We start from the raw sequence: 16,727 nt of genomic DNA, 5'->3' as shown, positions 1-16,727 counted from the left end.
AACTTAAACAAACTAAAGATGACTACAATACAATCTAGAAGTTAGAAGTAGGAAAGGATGGAGGGAGGAAGGACAGAAGGACAGAAGGAAGAAGGGAAGGAAGGAAGGAACGAAGGAAGGAAGAGAGCAACACAGGCCTTTCTCACAGATGTCATTTGCATGTGAGACTCAGGGTGGGGTGAGTTACAAAGACAGAGGCCAGAGAACTCACTCCACCCTCTTCTCCTTCATTCTTTTTCAGCTCACATGTCACAAGCACAGCCACCTTAAGAGATTGGATAGCATCAGTCTTACTGGCTAAGCTTGATTAGATGTTCATTTTGGTCCAATCAGTGATGGCCAGAGGGGAGAGAACGTATTGCAAATACAACCACCATGCCCAGCATCCAGAGAGGCCAGGGGCATAGTAAGCAAGGAAGAGGTGCCGGAAGTTCTCCTCTCCCCATCTTGGGCAGTGTCCCTCTGCATGCGTCTGCCCACCATGCCGGTATTCTCTGTAATTTGCCCACTATGAATTGAGTACCTGTGATGAGCGTGGCTTTGAGTTAGATCACATGAAGACATAAAGAAGAATCAGACATGTTCCAACGGTTTGGGGAAGGACCACAGTAAAAACAAGCACAGTTGATTTGCAGAGGGTGTGACTGGGAGGATAAATTCTCAAAGGATTATTTGTGAGCATGAGAAATGATGATCTATACATGGCATAAGTTCTTGCCAATCGCCTTTTCCAGCACACCCTCCTCCTCAGTGCCACTGGAACATCCAAGTTTTGTTTGGGTGGGATGATCACTATTCCATATGTTCAAGAAAAGTAAGCCAGGGTCATTCATGGTTTAAGATGATTTCTTCTCGTCATTCACTAGTTACCTATGGGTTTGGAATTTGGCCCTGGACAATGAGATCAGAGGGGAGATCTGTAGGTACCTATTGGCTAAAGGTGTTCTAATATACAGAAAGAGATATGGGCAAAATCAACTTTGTGATATGTTGAAATACCCGTGTGACACCTGGAGCAACTGCAGCCATTGTGAGACCACAAATGGAGATGCTGCTCACACACTAAAAATGGCAGAAGTGGAAGATGCATCTTGCATTTTGCAGTTATGCTGCAGAAACAACCAAGCCTGGAAGAAGTCTTCTTCAGCTAGCTGTTGCACAAGACAAGAAACCTCTACTGTGTAAGAGTGAGGTACGTCAGGAAGGGTCCAGTGGCAATCAAAGATGTCTGCGGCTGGTAGTACTGGTGGCCACCATTGACCTCCCTTCCTCCTTGCCTCTTGGTGCCTGGGTAGCTGTCTGAACCTAGGAACCACTTTGGGCTGGACCCTCTGAGAAGTTTCTGAAGCACTGAAACAAGGCCAAGTTACTCCATCAGAGCTCTGTCGGAAACATCTCTCCCTTATCCAGAAGACCCAGTTTCTAAAGGCTTACATCACTGTGTCTGCAGAGGTGGCCCTAAAGCAAGCGGAAGAATCGTGAAAAAAGCTATAAGAAAAGTCAGTCACCTGGGGACTTAGATGCAATTCCTATTGCAATAAAAGACAACTTTAGCACATCTGGCATCAACACAACATGTGCACCAAATATCTAAAAAAAGTTATTCTCCACCTTTTAATGCTACACCACGTCAGAAGTTGTTGAATCAGAGAGCTCCACTAATGTGAAATACAAATGTGGTGTATCAGTGTTCGTGTGCTTTGTAGAGTTAGGGTGAGACACCAAAGGATCAATCCTAAATCCTGCCACCCACTGTGGGCTTGGTGGCTTTAAACCTAGCTGTGGCTTCTTTTCTCATCATGGTCTCATTCCCCTGGTGAATTCAATGGATGTACCAGGAATCGTAACCAGATGTGTGGATGGCACAGCAATAGTATTTGGTGTAGTGGCTGGACACAACCCCAAAGACTCTACCACACTGCAAGATCCCGTTAAACCGTTTATGCCTCCTCGTTTGACAGGTGTGAGCCAACTGTGTATAGGAATTCTGAAGGAATATCTTCTACCTGAATTATCCAGCGATCTCGCTGGTCTGAAGCTGCTGGCCTCTCTGAGCCTGCAGGAGCCAAAGTGACTGAAGTATCCCTGCCTCACACCGTTTACTCAGTTGTCTGCTAGCATGCACTGTGCACATCAGAAGTGACATCAAATAGGACAAGATTTGATGGGCTAGAATATGGCGTGGATGTGACATTAACGTGTGTACTGAAGTCACGTATGCTGCCACCAGGAGGGAAGGGTTCCCTGATGTGGCGAGAGGAAGAATTCTTCCAGGAAACTTTTTCTCGCTAAAAGAAAACTATGCAAACTATTTCATTAAAGCTTGGAAAGGGAGGTACCTCAGTGTAGGTGATGTTGTGAATGCTTTTCATACTCTCTGAGAGGAGTATCTTGCTAATCCTCACCGTCTTGAGTAAGGCAGTACCATACTTGGAGTTTATCAAAGAAGACAACAGAACACAAAGTGCCCAAGATGATCGTTTTACACGGGCAGTAAGTGTGACAAGATTGCCAGCTATGAGCGTGCCGGCAGCCCTCACACCCAGGGGCTGCCAACACGAGAGCAGTTCATCGGGTGCATATTTTGTAACGAAAAGCTTCTCACAGTTGGTGAATGGTTTGAAAAACAAGTACAGTTTCCTGTTATCCAACTTCAAGAGCTCATGGGTAATTGTTCATCCATCTTTGACAATGAAAAGTTGCTTCCATTTCTCTAAAACAGTAGTGATAAATGTATCTTGCAAATTAAAATGGTTTTTAAAGATTCAAAAGAAGTTAGATACATTTACACGGAACTGAAAGCATTCTCTTGGATACAGAACGCAAAGTCCTTAGCATGGTACCTAACACACAAGACACGCACCGTCATTACTACACAGACTTCTTTTCTATTAAATTTAGGGCAGGGATTATAGTGATGCTCTTATTGCAAAATATATCCACTCAAAACCACTCGGTGAGATATTTGGTGTCAACTTTTGTTTATGCCTAAAGAAATTCTGGCGGTGCTATTACGCAATGCATATCATCTGCCCTTCCAGGCCTTGAGTTTGCCCCAGATTAGACAAATTCTTCAACTTTTTAAATCTTTGCTTAAATTTGGTCTTCTTTGAAAGACAGTTTTGATTTGAATGAGGAGAGAAAGGGCTCCTATGTTTGGGGGAGAAACACATTACAGCTGAGAGTTATTGAAAGAAAAAGCCTGTTTCTATGATTTTCCATGAATGGCCCCAAAGAGGGCCTTCCGGGGACATCTGGAGGGCAGTTTGTGGCATGTAAGGAGTTGAATATGACCTGGTAAATCCCCGGAGATTTTTTGTCTGGTGAGGCATCTGAGGCAGTTAGCTGAAATTAGGTTCCCTGCTCAAGGTTAGTCAAGGATGGCACAACCAAAGAAGGATTAGAATTCACGGTCACAGTGCCCAGAACTCCTGTGCATGACTGGACTTTGCTATGTGATGTTACTTGGGGGCAACGCTAGTTATTGTGGCAACGATATCTTCAAAGAGCAGGATGGGGACAATGGCCGAGCCATGAAGTCAGAATGGCACAACTGGAAGAGATCTGGTCCAGCTCTGTCTTTACACAGAGGCATAATTCACGTCCACGGTGGCTGAAAGACATATCCAAGGTCATAGGACCCATAAATAGCTGAGCAGAGATGAAGATTTTTGTTTTATGATGCTGGACTTAGTGGGTTTTTTTTTTTTTGTTTTGTTTCTCTTTCCTGTTCTCCTTACATTCTTCCTTCCTTCTTTCCTTTTCTCCTTCCTCCCTTCCTTCTTTACTTCCTTCCTTCCTTCCATACTTCTCTCTTTCTCTCTCCTTTTCTTTCTTTCTTTCTTTCTTTCTTTCTTTCTTTCTTTCTTTCTCCTTTCTTTCTTTTCTATCTCTTTTTTCTCTCTTTTTTCTTCTTTCTTTTCTCTCTCTCTCTCTCTCTCTCTCTCTCTCTCTCTCTCTCTCTCTCCTCTTTCTTTCTTTCTCTTTCTCTTTTTCTCCTGTTTTTGTATATTGGAGATAGGGTCTATGTAGTTTGGCTGGACCCAAACTTGCAATCCTCTTTCCCAAGCTCTTGGGTACTGAGATTACAGCATGCACAGGCCTTGCTGCTTTTTTTCCTGTTTCATTTCTGCTGAATTTATTAAACAATAATCTTTCTATAATTGTATGGCATGAGTGCCTCCAAGCCTTTGGCAAAATTGCAAACTACATTCTGGCACTAAACTATTGCTTAATTTTCCTTTATTCTGCTGTCTAGTTTTAACAGAACTTGCTGTATATTGTTTGAATTCCCAGCAGATATGGCAAGCCATATTTGTAAAATATGTCTATAATATGTTTCTTTTCTTTAGCTCCAGAAGCTAGTCTTATTATTTTACATCTAAACTACATATATGAAGAGTGTGGCTATACTCCTCATGGCTGAGCTATCATGATAGAGCCCCAACCATGTGTTAAAAATAAATCTCAACACAGCACACTTTATCATTTTTATCTTTACAAAAGAAAGCTGAGGAAGTCAGTGTTACTATGGCGACCTTACAGATCAGTAAAGTGGGGGTCAAGTTCACACAGCTAAAAGCTGTACAGTTGGAGCTAGAATCCAGGCCCGTTTGAATTGAGATTTCGATGGATTTCAAAAGGAGAGAATGAGAATTCTGATGGGATCAGAGATACGAAGAAATAATTTGGAACCAGAGACACCGAGCACAGAGGCTAGTGTTAATGACCTGGGTACGTAGAAGAGCTGGTGAGGGCACTGGCAGGCAGAAGAAGGAGTCACCAGAAACCAGGAGTGTTGGGAAGTTCACAACGTTGCCTGGAGCTGGCCTTGCTTCTGAGAACTGACCAAAAATATGTCTGGCTTAGAAGAAACATTGTCTTCTCTAAAATGGGACAATAATGGCACTTACCCATAGTACTTACTGCTCGCTCAGTAAGAGGTGTTGGAAGAGCAAGATTCCACTTGCTCATTTCCACTACAGATTTGCATTTGCACTTTCTTCAGTAGGTCACACAAATTTTCTAGACTGTGATGTCACTCTACAAAGTCAACACAAGACTACGCTTCCCTGGGCCTCACTGTGTCCCATGGAAGGAGGAAGACATGAAAGGAGAAAACCTGGCTCCCTTCTTGGGCTATGTGTGACAGTCATTTGTGATGCTTTGATGAAAGCGGGTTGGCTCTGCCCCAGATTTGAAGTCCAACTTCCATGTTCCTAAGGATGGCTGCAAAAGCTCACTGTCTCCCTTGTACCTGCAGGACTTTAATTTGTGGAGGTGACGGAGTGATGACCCAGAGCAACGCTATTGAAAGAACTCATTGCTCACATCTGAGAGGAGAAGGAATGTCATGTCACGCTGAGCCACATCAGGAACCCCAGGTTTGCTCAGGAGGTAGCAAAGAGAGAGAATTTTAGGCTCAAGCCTTGGGTCTGTACAAAATGTAGCAGGGCAGAGTAGAGTTTAGGGGTGCTGGCTTGAGTAATTCCAGGACCAAGTTTCAAGCAGCCAGGGACCACCCTTCAAGCCCATAGCCCTCTAGAATGTCCCAGTTTTAGAAACATCCCAACACCTGGGATGATCCAGAGTAGAAGCAATACTGGCTTGTTGTGTGAGAGCTAGGTAGAGAAGATAGTTGTGGGCTGTCAGCTGGAGGCATTTGGTTGGTTTTGCAAAGGCGCTCACACAGGCAACTTGCTATTTTCAGGAACTGTCTGGCTCTGAGTCCTTAAGGCTCCCAACATGTTGAAACAACATTAGAAAATTTTACAATATGATGAATACACCCATCCATCCATTTCCACATGCTTTTCCTTGTCCCTCCAACCCTCCAGGCTCTCTGAAAATAGGTGAAGACAGAAACATCAAGGTTAAGTGCACAGGTTGGCCAGTTTTGGGTAGAAAAGCAAGAGAGCTTTATGTTATTGCAAAAACTGTTTTGCATTATTCCTCAGTTTCTGTGGTGCCACACATTTTACAAACTGTTTAGAGGCTAAAGAAGAATAATGACACAGGAAAAAATAGAGAAAACCCACTGCAACTATATGTACCCACCGGTAGCACTACTGCATGACCAACAGATTGATATAAACCCTGCAGCTGTCACTGGCTTACAGTCCTCCGTTTGCCATTCTGGAAAGAGGCTGGTATTATAATCTAAGATTTCACTCCATAAAAGCAAATATTCCCCAACTCCCGCCCACCCAAGAGCATCTGTATTGGGAATTATTCGCCACATCTGATTTTCTTTTGAGGCAGCAATTTTTGTAGCAGGTGTAAAATATTTAAAGTCTGAATTAACACTCATGATGCAGAATTTTACAGGTGCTTTGACTTGTAACCTGTGCACAAATTCCCAGGGCTTGTGCACAAGTTTGTGCTTATCCATGCTTAGAGCCAAGTAAACTGGAAACTCTGGTTTTATTATCACAGACTCATGGCACTATTCCCACTATAACTTATCTTGTATGTGTTAATGGACACCTCCCTGATAAAGGCCATTGGGCTTTAGATAAAGCAAAATAAATCTTGAGACCACAGCATTGGAAGGATTGCACTTATTATCAACAATACACAAAGGCATTTTCAATCTTTGTAATGATTATAGTCATATACATTGCTTTGATCTCTAATATTTGGTTAGCAATATTTATTTATTGAGCACCGAGTAGACTGTAAGCTCCTTAGGGGCCTGTTCAACTTTTTATGTCCTTCTCATAAGGAGTGAGCTGTATCAGGCACATTGAGAGCTAAAATGAATATCTGATTAGGTCATTGCTTTACTGCAGTTGCTATGGGCAGCTTTCCATGACTGTAACAAAACACCTGGGATAATTGTCTTAAAAGAGGAAAGGTTTGTTTGGCTCAGTTCTGGAAATTTCAGTCCATAGTTGCTAGTCTCCACTGCTTTTGATTCTGTGGTGAGGCAGTGGATCAAGATGAGAGTGCTTGGTAGAGGAAGCCTTTACCTCATGGCTGGAAGGAACTGAGGGAGAGGAGAGAGAGAGAGAGAGAGAGAGAAAGAAGCTAGTACTTCATAAGCTTCTTTGAGGACACAACTGTAATGACAACCTCATTCCTTACTAGGCCTCACCTCTTAAATGTTTCCACCACCTTCCATTAGCACCAAACTAAGGACCAAGCCTTTAGCATATGGGCGTGTAGCAGACATTACATATCTGAGCTACTGCAGTGGTGTTTCTCATGATCTGCTCCATGTTTCCCTCAAGGTCCAAAAGATCCATCAGATGAGGATTGAATGAGTGAAGAAAAAGATGCAGTTCCTTTTATTCAAGATTTCCTTGATTTCCACTATTTTTTACTTTGGCCCACTTACTGGTAAATAAGTGAGTTTAGTAAAGATTCTAAAATTACATACATATTTTGGTTGGATGTGTGGAGTGTCTCCACTCAGCTAGCTTTCTTGCATGCAGTGTTTGTCCCATCATTATGGGTCCACATTCTGGTGGAGAGCCAGACTTGTTGCCATACTTGGGAAGTGTCTGTAGCCATGGATCATGGCTTTGTCTTGAATCGGCCACGCTTTTAAACTGCTATTGTCCTTATCAAACGCTTACTTTTGAAGTCTATTTTGGTCTTTTTTTAGTTGGAAAGTGGAATTCAGTGACATACAGGGATCACAGGATCTTTTGCCCTGCCTGAGCTATGCCCAATGAATACATTTAGACAGCTTCAGCTCTGGGAATGAGTTTTTAATCCATGAGGTACAGTGCAAAGAGTTTTTGTTACTAATAATTGAAATACCACTTGAAATAATTGAAAAATCATTTCAAGTTTTGTACACATTAATGAAGACTCAAGGATACTCTTCTGATACTGCCATTCTTTTTCACTTTGCTTCCTACATTCTCTGATATTGACCTAATCCTATCTTACTCTTCAGTCTAGCTGCTTTGATCATCCTCTCCCCATCCCCATCACAGATCTGATGTCCAAGATCAAAGTTGTCAAGCACATTGCCAAGAGGGGACAAATGGAGGCTCCAAGACTCAAATTTGGATCTTTAGTCTTCATATTGAGTGTTCCATTACATTGCTGCATTTTTACAAAATGGGTAGGGTTTTATAATTTGTGAAACTGATTCTATTTGAAATACTATGTAAGACAGTGATCCCTGCCTAAATTTTCATTCCTCAAACAAAATATTTCTATACCTTTTTCTTTCCACTCTCTTAGCCCATTGTGCCTTACATCTTGTGAGCAGGGAGATTCACATATTTATTTCCCAAATAATAAGCAACCTGAGTAGTTCTTCCATTTGTAAATTGAAACAAGTTAATTATAAGAAGCATGCTAGGCATGCAGGGCACATCGATAATCTCAGCAATCAGGAGGCTGAGGCATGAGGATCAGTATGAGTTCAAGACTGGCCTGTACTACATAGAAAGACTTCGTCTGAAAACTTTTGTGGATCAAAAGTCATTATGAACAAAGTGGAAGGCTGTCTTAGTTACTTTTTTCTCATTGCTGGGACAAAACATCTGACACCCAAAACTAAGGAAGGAAAGGTTTATTTAGCTCATAGTTGGTGGAGGTTTCAGTCCATACTTGGCTGGCTCCAAGGCAGAGTGTCACATGGCACAGGGGCAACTGTTCAAGGTGGTGGAAGACAGCAAGACAACAAGAGCAAAAGGTGGAGCCGGGCATGGTGGTGCATGCCTGTAATCCCAGCACTTGGGAGGCTGAGGCAGGAGAATTTTTGTGAGTTTGAGACCAGCCTAGGCTACAAATTGTGCTCAAAGCCAGCCTGAACTGCATAGCGAGATTGTGTCTCAAAAAGGCAAAAAAGAAAAGCAAAAAAAAAGAGCAAAAGGTGGGAGAACAAGCCTCCTTTCCTCCCATATATTGTAAGCAGGCTACTCAACCACCCAGGGTGGGTATAGCACTCACATAATCTCCATGACCTCCTCTTGCACAGGATGAGGATGTTTGCAAGTCAGAACCCTGGCTCCCTGCTGAGTCACTTAGTTAAACTTCTAAACTTCTCAGGTTGACACAATGTATCAACCATTACAAAGGCCATCCATGAAATGGGGAAAATATTTCCAAATCTTCTATGATAAGGGATTAATAGCCAGCATATATAAAGAGCCCTTACATTTCAATAACAAAACCACCAAACAATATCATTTTAAAATGAGCAAAGGACTTGTAGAGATTTTGCTCTAAAATAAAATGCAGCCTTCCCAAAAGAGCAAAGAAAAAAAAATGCAAAAGAAAAAGAAATGCAAGTGGCCAGTAAACACATAAAAGATGCTCAACATCACTGCTCAACTAAAAGCACAATGACATACCAGTTTGTACCCTTTGGGATAACTATCAACAACAACAGCAACAGAGGCAACACAGAAAGTAAGTGGTGCAAGGATGTGGGGAAATCGGCACTTTACGGACTGTTGTTTGGAATGTAGAATGACACAGCTTCTGTGGAAAAGAGTTTGGTGGTTTCTCAGAAAAGTAAGAGAATTGCCGTACCTTGCAGCAATCCCATTCCTGGGTACATACTCAAGTGAATTGAAAAGCGGCATCATTCACTGTAGCCAAGAGGTGAGAGCAACAGAAGTGTCTGTTGACTGCAGAACAGATAAAAACACATGTGTGTACATGCAATGACATATCATCAGCCTTTTAAGGGAAGGAAACTCTGACACATGCTACAACAGGAATGAACCTCGAGGATTTTATGTTAAGTGAAATACACCAGTCACACAAACAAGTATTGTATGATTCCGCCTACATAAAGTGTCAGAGAGGACTAATTCATAGAAGAAGAAAGTATCACTGTGGTTTCCAGGGCCCAGGGAAGGAGGAAATGGGATCCTACTATTTAATGGGTACAGAGTTCCTCTTTAGGATATTGAAAATTTTCTGCAGATAGATAGCTGCGTAGGACAGCAATGTGAATAAACTTAATTTCACTCAGCTGTAAACTTAAAGATGGCTACAATGGCAAAGTTTATGTTTTTATGTATCCACGCTAAAAATAAAATTAAAAGGTACATTCCAGAGGATAGAACTTCAGGGAACAAACCGATGCTCTAGCCAGGAAAATAGGGCATGGGAAATGATTCGCTATGATGATTCAGATTCATTAGCAAAACTAGGATTCTTTAATTCTTGCGGGGTTTTTGGTACTGGGAGTCAAACTCAGGACCTTGCACTTGCCAGGCAGGCACTTGTGACACTGAGTTATATTCCCAGGCCTAAGATTTTTTAATTCAATGAAATACTATAATTGGGACATTTGCAAGTATAGAACTAAGCTGCGTGAGTGTTCATCTTTCATTCTTTCTGTTTTTGTGGTGCCGGGGATCAAACCCATGGCCTTGAACATGCTAGGCAAGTACTGTAGAGCTGAGCTATACCCTGAGCCCACTTTTCATGTTTCAGTGAAGCCTGAGAAGGGGAGCTGACAGATATTTGGTTGCTATCACATGCTTCTTACATTTTTTATTTTTCACCTTCACTGATTGTAGTAAAGGAGAAAAGTTGGCTTTTATTTTAATGTAGTGGATCACTTCTCGGCCTTTTGGCTAAGATCAAGGGTAACACAGTGATAATCCTGGCATCTATAATCCCAGGTACTTGCCAGGCTAAAGGAGGAGGACCCAAGTTCAAGCCCAGCCTGGGCAATGTTGTGAGACTCTGTCTCAAAATGAAATAAAAAGAGTTGGAGTGTAGCTCAGTAGTAGAGCACTTGCTTATTATGTGCATGGGCTAGAGGTGAATCCCCAATACCACCAACATGTGTGCATACACATACACACACTCACATGCACACACATACATATAGTTTCATGTATACATATACTTTCATGTATACATATAGAGTCCTGCCAGCAGTGTAAACTGCTTGGATTGTTCATTGCCTTCTAATATTCCTAATGTGGTCCATAGGAATTTATTCAAATGTGAGCAGACACAGAGGCGAGTGGTTCCAGAAGGTTATTCTGTTTGTTCTTCCAGATAGATCCATGCTCAGCCCCACCCGTCCTGCCTCTGCTCCAGAACAAGGTGGCTATGGGCTGCCTCATCTGTGCTCCTCATTCTCTGGCTTCCAGCTGGGTGTGGCCATTGAAAAGTGTATCAGGGGAACAGCAAGAGAGAGGGCAGCGGCAAGGGGATTCCCCTGCCTTGCCGTTGTTTTGCAGGGGTAGGGGCTGCTCTGTCTTCTGGCCCAGAACGGGCAGGGCAGCTCCACTCCCTGGACTACGGCTCTCACGGTCTGCTGGAAACACTGATTCTCTCCCTTGCCAGTACAAGCCCATGGAGCCAAGAGCAATCCACTGCTGCTGGTCTCTGGGTGCTCCATGAGCTTTTGTTGGTCTTCTTGCTCCATGACCCTTGTTGATTTCTTCAACTACATCCCCATCTTTTCACAGTTCTTTCTTCAGTCAACCTGTGGGCATGCTCTTCATTTCCTTCCAGAACTCTGACGGATACACTCACTCATTAGCCCCATATGCTGGGCTCTGATGAGCCACCTCCGCTAACAGATAGTGACATGCCCAGAGAAACGCGGAAAGGCCAGGTGGCTATGGGTGGCTTATTGTCTGCATCTCCTTAATTCACCAGTTATATGTAAAGCACTCAGCATAGCTCCTGGCTCTCAGTAAGCTTTCAATAATAGTTATTATTTTCGTGTTGTCATTTTAATAGCCAGAAGAATGATGACAGTTGTCTCTATTTGCTCACTAAAGAGATTAACCCTATTTAGCTGCTGATATTTTATTTCATTCTTATTGAGGGCTTAATATAGGCCATGCCATTCAGTGGCTTGATCTCATTGACTCATAGCTCAGAACAGTTGTATGAAGTAAGGACCCCCAAATTATTATCTCGGTCTTTCCAAAGGGGACACCAAAGCTCAGAGGGGACAAGTGATTTGCCTAGGATCACACAGAGAGTAAGTAATGAAGCCAAGATTTGGGATCAGGCTGTTGGCTCCAGAACCTGTGTTCTTCTCGAGTTATCCACACCTGCGAAGTAAGACAGACACGGTCTCTCAGCTTGGAACTGGAAACGGGCAGTAGGAGAGTAATTACAAGGATGTTGCTTTACCACGCAGGCTTACTCTAGTCCAGAGAAAGTGACACTGAAGCTGAGAACTGAGCGAATGATCCGCACACAGGCGAAGGTGGTCAGGCCTCACACTGCAGAGCTGGGAGAAAGTCAACGCAGGGCCGTGTATAACCACGGATTCTCCCGGCAGCTCCTAGCACCTTGCAATGGGGATCTAATTTCTTCCCTATCAGTGACAGCTCCTGGTAGAAATCTTGCTTAATTACCATTTGTAAATCAGAGTCTTCACAGGGCCACGTAAGGTCACAGAACCGCAGTCTCCTCTGAGTGATCTGTGAGTGACACCCATTAATTTCAGTGGAAGCGACATGTGTTTACTTGGGGGAGAATTTGGTCGAAGGGATATCGCATAGCAATTAATGACAATCCCAGTGCCTTTGAATGCGCATTTAGCCTCTGTGCTGGTCACTTAAGAAGATTACATGCCCCGTGAATTAGAGGTTGTGGAGCCGGAGCCACCTCTACCTGCAGCCGTGTCATCTTGTCCTGCAGTCCCTTCCCGTCTCAGTTTCCTACCAGGTTATTATTACTTTTCTGACACCTAGTCTTGCAGGTTTAAACAGAAGACTTGCAACTTAAGGGATGTTTTAAAAGATGACATTCCTTTCTGTTGGTTTATTTATTTTTTGGATTTTTTTGGAGAGCAGGTCTCAGTATGTAGCCCAGGCTGACCTTGAACTTGCAGCGATCCTTCTGCCTCAGTCTCCTGAGTGCTGGAATTACAGGCATGCTCCGCCACGCCTGGCGATGGTGCTCCTTTCTGAATTAAATTGTAGGAGATTTAAATTATAGGAGAAAATGATTGCGGAATATTGTTCCCCCAGGAACTCTCCAAATCAGAAGCATTGGGCCAGGGATATAGCTCAGTGGCACAGTGCCTACTTAAGTGCAAGGTCCTGAGTTCGATTTCTAGTACAAAAAAAAAAAATCAGAAGCACTGTCAGCTACAGCAGTTCAGTTAGGGTCTGTGTGCAGCTGACTCCCCAGGATCCATTCTGACTTGTGCATCTGTTCCTTATTTTCTTAGCACCAGGTCAGGAAGGAAATGTCTCCTGCTTAGGCTGTGGTCTGAGATCTGCAAATCACCTAAGTATCCCACTGCATGTTACAAAGTATTTCTGACAAAGACTAATTATGTTGATGTTTAGGGGCTAGAAACTGCCAGCAGATATGTTGCAAAACAACCACCTTTTATGGAACTTTTTAATGACACTTACATCTACCTCTTACTTCAGTTGCTTTCTTTCCCCTTTTCCTCTCTCTTGTCTCTCGCTCAGATTGTGACAGAAAGAATCTATTAAATAAAGAGTTTGGAAACAGTCCTGCTTTTTGTACCAACAGAGATAAGCGACTGAGTTTCTCTTGTGCCTGATTTCTTCTTTGACCCCATGGACGTTTGTTGGAAACCTACCGTGAGCACCGTATTTCTTGGAACTGAGAGGTGAAGAAGACAAACACAGTCCCCGCTTCTGTGAAGCTGGCATTTCAGGAGGGAAATGAGATGTGACCACAGAAACACAGGAACTCAACCTTGTGATGTGAAGCCAGACACATTTGCTATAAGCCTGTGGTTTCTTGGTCTATAAAAACAATACAGAATTACACATGGCATACTTCCCAGATATTGAGGCAAGATTTAAAATGCACCATATGTGAGGAATCTGGAATAGCCAAAATGACTTTTAAAAAGAACATAGTCAGAAGATTCACACTATCTGATTTTAGGACACACTAGGAGAACTACAGTAATCAAGACAGTGTGGTAGTGGTGTAAGGATAGGTATATGGGTTAATGCAACAGAGTTGAGAATCTAAAAATAGGCCCACATTTACACGATCAGTGGAATTTTGATAAACTGCCAATGGGGGAAAGGATGGTCTTTAATAAATCACACTGGAGCGATTTTATATAAAAATTAAGAATGTACACTGCAGGGCATGATGGCATATGCCTGTGATCTCATCATTTGGGAGGCTGAGACAGGAGCATTGCCACAAGTTGGAGCCAACCTGGGCTATGTTGTGAGTTCAAGGCCAGCCTGAACTACATAGAGAGACCCTGTCTCAAAAATCAAAACAAACAAACAAAAAAACCCAAGCTGACCACGGTGGTGCACACCTGTAAGCTCAGCACTTAGGGGACTGAGGCAAGAGGATCACTGCAAATTTGAGGCCAGCCTGGGTTAGATAGTGAATTCAAGGTCAGCCAGAAATACATAGCAAGACTCTGTCTCCAAAAACAAAAAGAAAAAAAAAATGAAAAAGAAACATGAGAAAGAAAAGAATCTTGTAATAAAACTTGACAAAGATAAAAACATTAAAGTGTCAAAAATATAATTAAGAAAATGAAAAGGTAAGCAAATTAAGAGAAATATTTTTAAGTCACATATCTAACAAAGGATTTGTATTGAGATACATAAAGTTTCTCTTTCCATGCAATAACAAGAAAATCCAATAATAAAGAGAAGAAAATATTTGAATAGATACTGCACAGGGAAATATATGAATAGTTTAAATACACAAAAAGCTCAGCATCATTGGGAACAAAAGAAATGCTACTTAGTAGTATATCTGTAATGATACACTAGAATAGCTAAGATTAAAAAGACTAACAATAACAAGTGGTGGTGAGACTGTGGAGCAACTGGAAATCTCATACATTGCTGGTGGGCTTAGGAAAAAATTTTTTTCTTTGAAAAATGAAGATTCTTAAAATGTTAAATATACCATATGACTCAGTAATTCTACTACCTAAGAGAAATGAAAATACATATCCACCAAAAGACTCATATGAATATTTATGCCCATATATTAATTACTACATAGAGAGACTTTTAATTATGCCAAAAAATGGTGCTCCTTTACTCAACTTTTAATTATGTATATTATATTTCACAATAGTAACACATTGGAAATGATCCAGATGCCCATCAACCAGTGTATGGGCAGAAAGAGACTGGTGAGTGATAGGAATTAACTAAAAGCAGTGGAGTGCAGATGTGGCATCATGGGTGAATCTCGAAAGTATCAAAGTAAGTGAAGGAAGCCAGAAATGAAATATGTCATGCAATACTACATTATTCCATTTGTGCAACATTTCAAGTGAAAGATTTTTAAAAGGCAAAATCATAGGGAAACAACATATCAGTAATTTCTGGGGGCTTGGGGGAAGGGTTGGAAATTGGCTGCAAAGAACCTAAGGAAAATTTAAGGGTGACAAAACAGTTCCAAAATATGACTATGGCAATGGTTATATGATTGTACATATTCAAGAAAGCTCATTCAGACTTCAAACTGGTGATCTCCCCTTTTTATCAGTACTAGGGATTGAACCCAGGGAGCTATGAGCTATATTTCCACCCTTTTAAAATTTATTTTTTATTTCAATCACTTAAATGCACCCACAAGACAAGAATATGTGGTCTTCATTTCTCCTGGACTTATTGCTCAGCTATACCTCGGTGTTGTAGCAGCACTCTGTTCCTGGCACGGTGCTTTGATCTTATCATATACCCTTGGTACTGACCTGAAGGCCACCTAAGGGTCCTTTCTCCATTTGAATTTGAATCACAGCCTTAAAGTGGTCTTTCTTGCTTTATGCCCTTTCTCCTAATGGAAGAGTTTTAATGCTTCTTGGTTGTATTGGGTAGCATGGGGTAAGATTTTAACTGGTTATTCTTGAATTGCTTTTACAGTAAACCAACTGTATAATCTTTACATTCATCAGCCTTTTATATTTGTGTTCTTTCCAGTTAGGGCTCCTTAGATCTAGTTATGATTAATGGAGCACATTGATTTGAAGTTTCAGATTTTCCACAGCACAATTGTAATAACTGCTTTCTAACCACACTGCCTTTAAAAAAACAGTGACTGTGATAGAAATAATGTTGCTGTTTTAAGTACTCATATTAAATAGATGCATTCCTATAGAGCATGAGACTGAAAAATAGCAGTAATTGTGTTGTCAGAATTCATACCAGTCAGTGTTGAAACTTAAGACAATGCAAAAACAGAAGGCAACTGCAGGTGATTAACAGTTTCATAGCTTTCCTACATCTGAGAAAATGAGTACTCAGGTAAATTTTATCTTTGCAAGCATGATTTTATAAGAATTGTGGGTGTGCCTACCTTAACAATTATTTCCTGTATCTTGAAAAAGTATTCTCCACATTTTAAATGTTTTATATTAGAGATTTCTTTAATGCACACTTGTCAAATATATATATATATATATATATATATATATATATAAAACCAATGTTACTTTTCGTTCTGTTTTAGATGTAAGAGCATGCTCATGTTAGGAACTTACATAAATTGTTACATTATTTTTTTCTTATGTAATATCTTTTTGTTTGTTTATGTGGTTCAAATATATTCTTTCCTTAAACTCTTTCTTGTTGTTTTTAGCAGTTGAAAACATTTAAAACGTTTTTGTCTTACCAGTCTCCCAACAGAGTAAGAACTACAACTAAAGTTACAGAACAAATTGGCAGGCAGAAAGTTGGTTTTATTTCCTAGAGTTAGGTGTGGCATTTGAAACCGAATATAGGTACAGTTCTTTGAATGTTACGCTCCTCGCACACGCCGCCGTGTCAGTAGCAGTGTCAAAGCAGAGCTGT

General features: G+C 41.5%; 1 protein-coding gene and 1 pseudogene across 1 annotated transcript in view; both read left to right on the top strand.

The window, feature by feature from the left end:
* Nucleotides 1-1,084: 1,084 nt before the first annotated feature.
* LOC102026071 lies at nt 1,085-2,717 on the top strand (annotated as a pseudogene).
* A 2,547-nt stretch (nt 2,718-5,264) lies between these two features.
* The window catches only part of Eea1 (early endosome antigen 1), a 199,222-nt gene continuing 187,759 nt past the window's right edge, over nt 5,265-16,727 (top strand). Inside the window, exon 1 of the mRNA XM_013518252.1 lies at nt 5,265-5,384. Within this exon, the coding sequence (XP_013373706.1) occupies nt 5,292-5,384 (93 nt within the window). The 5' untranslated portion in view covers nt 5,265-5,291. The remainder of the gene's footprint in view (nt 5,385-16,727) is intronic.

Source organism: Chinchilla lanigera, unplaced genomic scaffold, assembly GCF_000276665.1.
Source record: "Chinchilla lanigera isolate Chin_1 unplaced genomic scaffold, ChiLan1.0 scaffold00004, whole genome shotgun sequence".
In the NCBI taxonomy this organism is placed as follows: domain Eukaryota; kingdom Metazoa; phylum Chordata; class Mammalia; order Rodentia; family Chinchillidae; genus Chinchilla; species Chinchilla lanigera.
This window is presented reverse-complemented; position numbering and strand designations above follow the sequence as displayed.